Below are 11065 nucleotides of genomic sequence, written 5' to 3'. Positions count from 1 at the left end.
ACCTGTGTGTGTGTGTGTGTGTGTGTGTGTGTGTGTGTGTGTGTGTGTGTGTGTGTGTGTGTGTGTGTGTGTGTGTGTGTGTGTGTGTGTGTGTGTGTGTGTGTGTGTGTGTGTGTGTGTGTGTGTGTGTGTGCGTGCGTGTATAAGGCGTTTTAACCACATCTTCCAGGACATTTTAGAGACTTCATACTTCCTTCTGCTGACAAGCTTTACGGAGATACTGATTTTATTTTCCAGCAGGACTTGGCTCTTGCAACACTGCCAAAGGTACCAAAAGCTGGTTCAGTGACCATGGTTTTACTGTGCTGAACTGGCCAGCGAACTCACCTGACTTGAACCCCAAAGAAATTCTGTGGGTTATTGTCAAGAGGAAGGTGAGACACACCAGACCTGACAATGCAGATGACCTGAAGACCACTATCAATGCAAGCTGTGCTTCCATTACACCTCAGCAGAACCACAGGCTGATCACCTCCATGCCATACCGCATTGATGCAGTAATTCAGGCAAAAGGAGGCCCAACCAAGTACTGAGTTCATAAAAATATCCCACTTTTCAGAATCCTGACATTTGTGTTTATCCTTTTTTATTGATCTTAGGTAATGCTCTAATTTTATAAGACATTGAATATTGGTTTTTCGTTATCTGTAAGCCTTAATCCACAAAATTTTATGAAGTAAAGGCTTGAAATATTTCATCCATCCATCCATTATCTTTACCCGCTTATTCCATTTTGGGTCATGGGGGTCGCTGGTGCCCATGTCCAGCAATCACTGTGCGAGGGGCGGGGTACACCCTGGACAGGTTGCAAGTCCATCACAGGGCCACATAGAGACAAACGAGACAAACAACCATTCACTCTCACTCACACCTAGGGACAATTTAGAGTTACCAATCAGCCTAACATGCATGTTTTTGGTTTGTGGGAGGAAACCGGAGCACCCGGAGAAAACCCACGCATGCACAGAGAGAACATGCAAACTGGACATCCCTGGACCGGGGTTTGAACCAGGGACCTGCTCGCTGAGAGGCAGCAGCTCTACCAGTTGCGCCACCGTGCTGCCTGAAATATTTCACTTTGTGTTAAATTAATCTAAAATGAGTTTCACTGTCTGACGGAAAAATTGAACTATTTCACAATTTTTTAATTTTCTGAGCTGCACCTGTACATTCAAACAAATATTCTGGTTTAACATTTCACAACAATACTGAACTTAATTTAGTACAACATATTATAAGATTTTGTACTGAATTACAGGTGCGAACTGCTTCAAACACATGCACGCTTGGATTTTCTGAGGTGTCTCTGCGATCCGAGCTCGACTTGTAAATGACAAATTAACATGAATTTGCTTCGTTTATCTAGAGGAGACGGGCGTCGTTCTAAGAGAAGAGGAGAGGAAGAACTTGTGATGAAAAGCTCATGGAGCTGCCGTGCACTTACTGCAGGGGCGGGGGGATTCAATAGTACCATATTTATTATTAATAACCTTTAGTTTCAAGAGAGGCTTACAGTATTTTAAACAGACAATGCAGCAATAAAAGCAATTAAAGACAACACATTGCAATAAAAACAATGAAAGTGCCATATGAAGCTAGGTCAAATACAAAAAACAAAAACATATTTGCTAAAAGAAATTCTTGTGATCTTATCAAAAGTAAAATAAGTAAATGGGTGGAATGCCCTCTCTGGGTCGGGGGATAGTGTTTTCCTCAAGTGGAGGAGTTCAAGTATCCGGGCGTCTTGTTCACCGAGTCATGGTAGGATGGAGATGGATCGACGGAGTGGGGTCTTGTCCTCAATAATGAGAGCATTGCTTCAGTCTGTTGTAAAGAGAGAGATGAGTCAAAAGGCAATGCTTTCAATTTACTGGTCTGTCTATGTTCCAACCCTCACCTATGGTCATGAGTTTTGGATCATGACTGAAAGAACGAGATCCCAAATACAAGCGGCTAAAATGGGCTTTCTTTGCAGGGTAGCTAGGCTCAGCCTTAGAGATAGGGTGAGGAGCTCCATCAGAAGAGAGCTCGGAGTAGAGCTGCTGCTCCTCCGCATCAAAAGGAGTCAGTTGAGGTGATTCAGACATCTGATTAGGATGCCTCCTGTTCAAATTCAAGTTCAACAATCTTTATTATCCCCAATGGGCAATTTGTTTCACAGTCAGTAGGCACACAAAACGTCCATACTAGACAAGACATTGAGAAATTAAAATAACATTACAGAAATCATCAGTGTTTGTTAAGAAGCCTGATCACTGCAGGTATGTATGAGTTTTCAGTCTGTTCATCCTACATCTCGGCAGCAGATACCTGCGTCCAGATGGAAGCAACCTGAACTCACCATGGAGTGGGTGATCAGGATCTGCCAGAATCAGGAATTCTGCCAGAATTCTGGACACCTCCCTTTAAAGGTTTTTTCTGGGCACATCCTACTGGTAGGAGGCCCCGTTAACACCCAAAGTTTACTGGAGGGATGGTGCATCTTCTCCAGCCTGGGAATGCCACAGGGTCCCCCAAAACAAGCTGGAAAGCATCGCTGGAGAGAGGGATGTTTGGGTTTCTCTCCTGGATCTGTTGCCTCCATGACCCAATAATGGATAAGCGGTAGAAGATGGATAGACGTATTAATAGGAATGCTGTGTATGGATACAACAGGAGGAAGAACTGCTGGCACCACCTTTCTGTTTGAAAACAGCCTCATGGTTTTATCAGCATTTGGGACCAGTGTGAGATGGAATAGATCTGACTGAATGCCATCAGGCCATAGAAACTGGAGGACCTACTGTATGCAGCTGTGTTAGCTCAACAATAAGCATTTGTATTGTCAGCATAAAGTAAAAAAACAGGTGTCAGAAACCCACATTATTTACATAAATTGTAAAAAGAGTGGGCTCTAAAACTGAGCCTTGTGGCACGCCATTAGTGACCATTAAATAACTACATGAAATACCATTGTGTTATACACACTGCCTCTAACCTGAGAGGTAGTCAGAAAACCAGCCAACACTGTGACCTGAGAAGGCAATATCTGAGAGCTTATGGCACAAGACGCCATGTTCTACTGTAGTGAATGTTTTGGACAGGCCTAAGTAAAGTGCAGCACAGTGATCTTTAGCACCCAATGTTTAAATGCCATTAAAAGCTTTTACCAAAACAGTCATTGTGCTTTGTTGTATTTGAAACCAGATTGATGGGAAGATAAAATAATTCAAATTCTTCTTGATTTGAATATTCAACAGTTTTTCTAGAACCTTAACTAAAGTACAGTTTTGACATTGGTCGCTAACTGTTGAGTATAGTGGGGCCACCTCCTTTCAGTAAAGGTGGGACACAAACTGCAAATTTAAAAGTCTTGATGAATAAAATTTTCATCAATAGAGGAATCCATTCTGTGTTGAGGAGGACATCTAGCTAAAAACAAACAATGGGGACTTGTTTTATGTAGGTTTTGGAAGCGATTATTAACCTTCATTCAAAAAGTTGGACTAGTTGTCTTTAACTGGACCAACTGCAATTTTGCTGAAGCAGCTCATGAAGCAGCACTGAAGATAGACCGCTTCTGTCCTGATGTTCCACTTCCTGTTTGTCTTCCAGCCGGGACCACGTACATCTTCGGGAAAGGAGGTGCCCTCATCACGTTCACCTGGGCCCCCAACGAGCGACCCAGCACCCGGGCTGACCGCCTAGCAGTGGGCTTCAGCACGCAGCAGAAGGACGCCATCTTGGTGCGAGTGGAGAGTACCCACGGGCTCGGAGACTTCCTCCAACTGCACATCGTAAGGAGGACTCTCAATAACAGTTGTTTGTTTATTTGCTCATTTCATTGCTCATATATATATTTTAATCAATAAATCCATTCATCATCCATCCATCCATTCATTGTCCATCCATACATCATCCATCCATTCAACCTTTATCTGACCAGACTCTAGTGTGTAATGATCATTTTCTTCCTTTCAGACACGTGGAAAGAAAAACACATAGTTCTATACTTTCTACTATAACCTGGTTTAGCGTGACTCATTTGTCCAAGTAAAAACACAGAAGTGGTTCCAACTCATGGGCAAAGTGGTGAGAGTTACATGCTCCATCCTAGCGTCATTGAACACATTTAGGAAAAACAAATAATTATCTCAAAAGTTTTAGGGCATATTAATTTTGACTCCATTGTGGTGTTTTGACTGAAATATCCATCCATCCATCCATTATCTTTACCCGTTTGTTCCATTTTTGGGTCACGGGGGTCGCTGGTGCCCATGTCCAGCAATCACTGTGCGAGGGGCGGGGTACACCCTGGACGGGTCGCAAGTCCATCGCAGGGCCACATAGAGACAAACAACCATTCACTCTCTCACTCACACCTAGGGACAATTTTAGAGTTACCAATCAGCCTAACATGCATGTTTTTGGTCTGTGGGAGGAAACCGGAGTACCCGGAGAAAACCCACGCATGCACGGAGAGAACATGCAAACTCCACCCAGAAAGGTCCCTGGACCGGGGTTTGAACCAAGGACCTGCTCGCTGAGAGGCAGCAGCTCTACCAGTTGCGCCACCGTGCTGCCCTGTTGACTGAAATATGTGTGTCACAAATTGCTTTTAGAGTACATACTGATTTAAGGATTAAAATTTGTATATATGTACATTTACTTTAACTAGAGAGAGATACAAACAGTATTTAGTGACCAAATTTAAGATAAACGTTTGTAGACACGATCTTGTTTGGCACTAATTAAAAGCACTCAGAAGCAGCTAAAGCTCCTTTTTTATTTTAATAAAGTTTCATCAGGACGATGTTCATATTCTTGGCAGTAGAACATCACAGCTTGTGTGTGCCACATCCCAGACCAAATATTGAGATTAAATCTGAACAAATAAAAGCACCACCACAGAAAGAGACAAGTTCAGATCAGTTTTCTAGGTGTTTTGTGAAACACGAAGCGGTCAACACGAAGTGGCTGGATGCCTGTTTCAGTGTTTTCTCACAGGATGTTTGTGTTGTGATGACAACAGTGCCGTCATGAAAACTACATCTGCTGACAGAAATCAAACAGTTCTGTTGGTTGTAAACGGTCCAGAAAGGCCTCCTGAAATCACAGCATCTGCTTCATGGTTTACCTCTCTGATCGAAGGAGTTTCTTCAACAATCCAGCCTAAATGTAGCAACATACGCCGTGCAGAAGTCTTCAGTCAGCTCTCGTTTCTGGTCCTGATCTATTGTTCTTCAGACTCTGAAGGATTTTTCTCCTTTTCATTGCAGCTGCTTTTTCACTCCGTCAGTCAGCAGGTGTTTTCAGGGAAATGTTTTTGGTTTTTTAAGCTTTTTTACTCTGACCTGTCAACTACCCATGTATGTAAAGGTTAAATTAGATCTTAGAGCAGCAGTTTGGTACAATTTGTTCCCATTTCTTCAGCAGAATCCATGAAAAATACCAATGATTGTTTCTTTTTAGGTCAGACACATCTTTTTGACATCTATTTGTCCACTTTTCACACATTTGACATTTCACATTTGTTTAGGCACACTCCACACATAACCTGTTATAGTCAGGTTTAAAAACAGGACAGTAAATGAGATAAAGGTCCCAAACACACAAATTTAAAAAAAAAAAAACCTTCAGGAAGTCTAGAAACAAAAGCTTGGAAACAAAAAATACAGAAATAAAGGTTAAAACTTATTTCACAACCAGAGATAATTGGAGACTTAAAGAAAGAAAAAGATAAAAAGGCACCAGTTGATCAGTGAGTCACAACTTAAATGTTTTGGTGTTCATGACAAAAACTGCTGCTCTAAGTGTAAAACAAATATCTAATTAATATTCAGGCTACAAAACAAGTTTAATGTAGGAAAATAATTATTTATTTTGGGTCATGTAGCATTTTAAATTTTAGATCCAAACCTGTTTTTTTCCCACGTTCCAATACAGCTTACTGTTTGGAGAGAAACTAACTCCAATCTGTGACTTTTCTGAGCTGTAACACTTTAATTCAGAGTTTATTGCTATTCATAGTGTATTAATGATTTATTTCTAACTCAAACTATTTAGCTTAAAGGCCACTACACTGCAGCGGGTTTGTTTTTTAACACAGGCACAGCAAAAGAAGTCCATTGTCCAAACTAGATGATTTCCTACTCTGGTTTCATCCAATTCACCACCAATCATTTGTGCTTCCTACCACTCCTACTCTGATCTGGTAAAACCCACAGGCCCACCCCATTACATGCTGGTCCTAGATCTGCTCACTTTTACTTATGAGTTCTCACAGTCTCTACTTATCCTTCATAATCAAACAACAACAGCAAAAACATACTAACAAAATATTTTTTTACAATATATTACAACGGAAAAATAATCCCATGGGGCTTGAACAAATTAAAATAATTTAAAATGTGAAAAAGATAAATAGCTCCTATTCATAATTTGACTCAAATACCTGAAAGTTCAATTTACAGCAGTGTTTAGCTGAACGTCTTGGAAACAGAACCAGCTTTTCTCCCCTGCAGGGACATTTTTTAACCTTTTCATTTAAATTTTAATGGTTTTAAGTGTGACACTGACCTTGCCCTCCTTACAGACAGGATTAGATCACAGCTGGGAGCAAAACAGGCGAAATGATTATTTTTCCTCCCGTTTCCACCAAATTTCTTCCAAGCAGACAGATTGTTGAGTTTGACACCTCATTACCACTCATCGGAGGAGGAGGAGGAGGATGAGGAGGAGGAGGAGAGTTCAGGAGCTGCTGAAGTGAACTTCTAGTCTTGCTTTGGTACAAGTTTCTCTGATATGAAACCATAAAACACAAGTTTTGACAATAAAACATGTTGCAATAATGAGTAATATGATACAGTAGGATAAATTGCAATATGATACAATCAAATATGACTCAGTACAATCAGTATGATACATTATCATATGATGGAATACAATACGAAACAATATAATGTGGTACAGTACATTATGGTATGGCCCATATCAACACTGTATGGTAAATGGACAGTAATTATATAGCGCCTTTCTATCTTATGAAGATACTCAAAGCACTTTACACTACAATCTGTGCCCTCATTTACCCATTCATACAGCACTCTATCTATACAGAGAATAATCAGTGCTTTATCACATTCGTACACCACACAATATGTGGTACAATATACAACATTAGGATTAGGGCTGGGAAGCAATAAAATAATTGAGTTATTACAGGTATTGTGATTAATTTATCTTAATTATTTACATTTTGACCACGTTAATCAAATAGCCACTTTCGGCACAAAAATCTAAGTTTTTCAATTTTATTAACATGTTGGTGACGGCTGAGAGAGTCCGGGAGAGTCATTGTACAAGGTCACTGGTGCCTGTCGCCACGGCAACCAAAGGACCTGCTGGTGGACATCAGCAGTGATGGAGGCCGTCAAGCTGAAGAAGGAAGCATTCAGGACTTGGTTGTCCCGGAGGACTCCTGTAGCAGCTGACGGGTACAGGGTGTCCAGAAGGACTGCGGCTTCAACGGTTGCGGAAGCAAAAACTCGGGCATGGAAGGAATTTGGGGAGGCCATGGAGGAGGACTTTCGTTCGGCCTCAAGGAAGTTTTGCCTAAGTGTTCAGTGACTGAAAAAGAAAAACAGATTCTATTCCAGGCTGTGCTTGGTTTGGGTGGGGAACTGCTGACCCGAACTGAGGATATTGTTCAGCGGTGGAAGGAGTACATCAAGGTTCTCCTTAGTCCGCCTACCAAGTCCACCTTTGAGGAGGCAGAGTCTGAGCATTCAGGTGAAGATGAGTACATTACCATGGCAAAGGTCACAGAGGGAGTCAAAAAGCTCTTCATTGGCAGGGTGCCAGGAATGGAAGAGATTTGCCCCAAAATGCTGAAGGCTCTGGATGTTGTGGGGTTGCTATGGTTGACACATGTCTTGAGTGTCAAATGGAGGACTGGGACAATGCCTGTGGATTAGCAGACCAAGTGGCGGTTCCCATTTTAAAAAGGTATGTTCCAACTATCATGGGATCACACTTCTTGCCCTCCCTGATCATGAGGTTTGGATCAGGACCCAAAGAATCACCAAGCAGCTGAAATGAGCTTCCTTCATATGGTGCCGTAGAGATAGGAGGAGGAGCTCCATCATCCGGGGGAAGCTCAGAATAGAGCTCAGTGTTTCCCCTAGATAACTTGCCATGGCAGGGTGCTCATTTCATCCATGATTTGTTCCTTTTGGGGGGGGGGGGGGGAGAGTGGGCATGTCCTGAGCTGCGCCCTATTTGTACTAACTGTTTTCAAGCTGGGGGGGGGGGGGGTGTTTCAAGGCATGCTGCTAGTTTAGCGCTACGTCAGTGCCAATGGGGGAAGGGTGTGCACTCAGTTCTGTTGATGCAGGGCACCTCCCTTGTATGATGGTAGGGGAACACTGGTAGAGCCGCTACTCCTCTGCAACGAAGAGTCAGATGAGGCGGTTCATCTGATTAGGATGCCCCCTGGATGACGCCCTTTGGAGGTTTTCCAGGCATGTTCCACTGAGACCCTGCAGCAGACGCAGAACTCTGGAGGGATGGTCTATCTTAGGGCTATTCAACTGGTGGCCCGCGGGCCATTTCCGACCTGCGGTTAACTTCAATCCGGCCCACCTCTTTTTCTTTTTTGTGTGTGTGTGTGGGGGGGGGGGGGGGGGGGGGGGGTGGGGTCTGGGTTTGGACTTTGGGTTCTGTTTGTTGCATTTATGATTTAATGCAATAAAATTAACAAATGTAAAAGGTAACAGATCATTGTAAACTTTGGTTTATTTACAAATTATTTTAATTGCTGGATGTCCAGCCCCCGAGCTATTGGCTTTCAGAAACTGTGGCCCCCTGAGCAGTTTTGTTGAATAGCCCTGGTCTAGCTTCTCTTCTCTAGGGACACCTCAGGGTCCCCCAGGAGGAGCTGGACAGGGTCTCTGGGCAGAGAGAACTCTGTGTTTCTCTCCTGGACCTGTTGCCTCTGCGACCCATCTATGAATAAGTGGTAGAAGATGGATGGCAAACAGTTGAATTAATAAGTATACCTGAACTTAAACAACAAAAATGTTTATTTTTCATCTAGTTCATTTACATCCATCCATTATCTTTACCTGCTTTTCCCTTTCTGTGCAGCTGGTGTCTGTTCCCAGCAGTCAAGTGTGAGCAACAGGGACACCTGGAGCCAGAAGGTGGAGAAATGAGAAAAATGTGATTAATTAAGTTTTTTTTTTTTTATTTACACAGTGTTTTACTTTAATTAGCTGTAATTAACACATCAAAGTCCAGGCCCTAATTATGATACGCTACAATCCAACACAATAAGATACAATGTACTATGTGTTCAGTTTATTTAGTTTGTGTTTTCATCACTTTCACATTTGATCACATTCTGGTTTTGCCTGTAATCACTGAAGGGGGAGGTAAAAATTGAGACACAAAATAAGACAGAACGCCACAGGACACCGGACAGAGCAGTCCGATGATTTATGACTTTACTGAACAGGCAGGAGGGATTCATGAAGAACACTTTAGGGCATAAACCACTCCCTACAATCCTCCTCAAATATCGACTTTTTTTACAATCTGATAAATAATCAATTTAAAAATGAATTGCGTCTCGTTTCACTGCGACCTGATCCAGACGGCAGCTCCAAAGACCAATTACTCTACAGGAAACGAAACAAAGCATCTCCGCGTTCACTGGAGAGCACATTACACGAGCTGATACTGGTCTCAGATGGTCTCGTCTTTAATGAGGTACCAAAAGATGAAACAAAAAGAAAATTCTTTGTGCACAATTATGAGAATTACAACTGCTGGAGAAGCAGCTTCAAACCTCTGAGAAGCAGAAGAGACTTATTTGGTAACCAGATGAGGTCTGAAGCTGATTTCTTTTGCATTCTCATTCACATCCATGAAGTAACAGGCAAAGAGGACATATTTTAAAATTATACTTGAATAGAAATGAATATTTCCATTTCTACTAATCTGCTCATGTAAATGTCTTTGGTCTGTGAATATATTTTGGTAATTCCAGTGATAAAATGTTAAATGATCCGTTTTTCCTCACCACTTGAGATGTAAAGATTGCGGTTGTTTGCACACACAACCGTTTTAGACAAAGCACTCGCCTTGAATCATTTGGGAAATAGAGCTCAAATAGTTTTTATTTTCCATATCTCGCCTCTATCAGGTAATCTTCTGAAACAGAAGAATCACTGCTCTTCACTCCCTGACAGTTGTTTCTATTGCCACATGCCGAACCCGTCACCAAGCTGCAGAAAATACACTTTTTATTCCTGCGGGAAAAGATAAGAATCTTCTGAGCCTCCCCGAACAGAACCGAGACATCTTGCTTCAGGTAAAACCTGAAAAACAGAGAGCAAAAGAGACAAACTGAGACAGACAGATGTGCCGGGCTTTTCAAAGAGTCATGATGGGTCCACTTTACGCTCTGTTCAAACATGCATCAAGTGGCAATAAAGTATCATCATGGGTTTGTTAGCACCAAAGCCTTGAAGGGTTTGCTCTCTCAACTAATCAAAAATAAACCCTTATAATGATCATTTATCTTCATAATATTCAATCCTCCTCCAACAAAACGGATTAGATTCAGCCGCGGCACTGATAAGAGCAGAATTTGGATCTCGTGCAAGCCGGATGTCGCCTGCTGTCACAACAGTTAGTTAATTTAGAACCAGCATATCTTCTCATAAAGGCGTGTTTTATTGTGCCATAAATAAAGAACAATAAACTGATATCAGGTAACATTCCTCTGCAGCTCGTTCGCACTCACCCTGACACTCAGGACTCGATGCACTAAAAAGTGCAGCGTCTAATTTTAGCTCCACGCTGTCTTCTTCATCACAGCAACAAACATTCATGATTTACTGAATGCTTATCAAGCTCTGTAGCTTTTATTGTCCCCCACTGCAGAGTGAAGAGGGGGGATAGGAAGGAATTGGTTCTGTCTTGCATGTTGTGAGCACAATAACTTGAAAAATAAGTGAGGTACCAATTTTCATTTCAGTGTGTCTGCATCTATGCATATATATATATATATATATATATA

General features: G+C 41.9%; 1 protein-coding gene across 1 annotated transcript in view; it reads left to right on the top strand.

Moving 5' to 3' along the window:
• Nucleotides 1-11065, top strand: part of LOC119420900 (neurexin-2) — a 267108-nt gene that overhangs the window by 231281 nt on the left and 24762 nt on the right. The window contains exon 14 of the mRNA XM_037688319.1: nt 3595-3776. Within this exon, the coding sequence (XP_037544247.1) occupies nt 3595-3776 (182 nt within the window). The remainder of the gene's footprint in view (nt 1-3594; nt 3777-11065) is intronic.

The sequence above is a fragment of the Nematolebias whitei genome, chromosome 14 (assembly GCF_014905685.2).
Source record: "Nematolebias whitei isolate Nwh7 chromosome 14, NemWhi1, whole genome shotgun sequence".
Classification (NCBI taxonomy): Eukaryota; Metazoa; Chordata; class Actinopteri; order Cyprinodontiformes; family Rivulidae; genus Nematolebias; species Nematolebias whitei.
The sequence above is the reverse complement of the archived record's forward strand: the minus strand, read 5'-3'. Positions and strand labels throughout refer to the sequence as shown.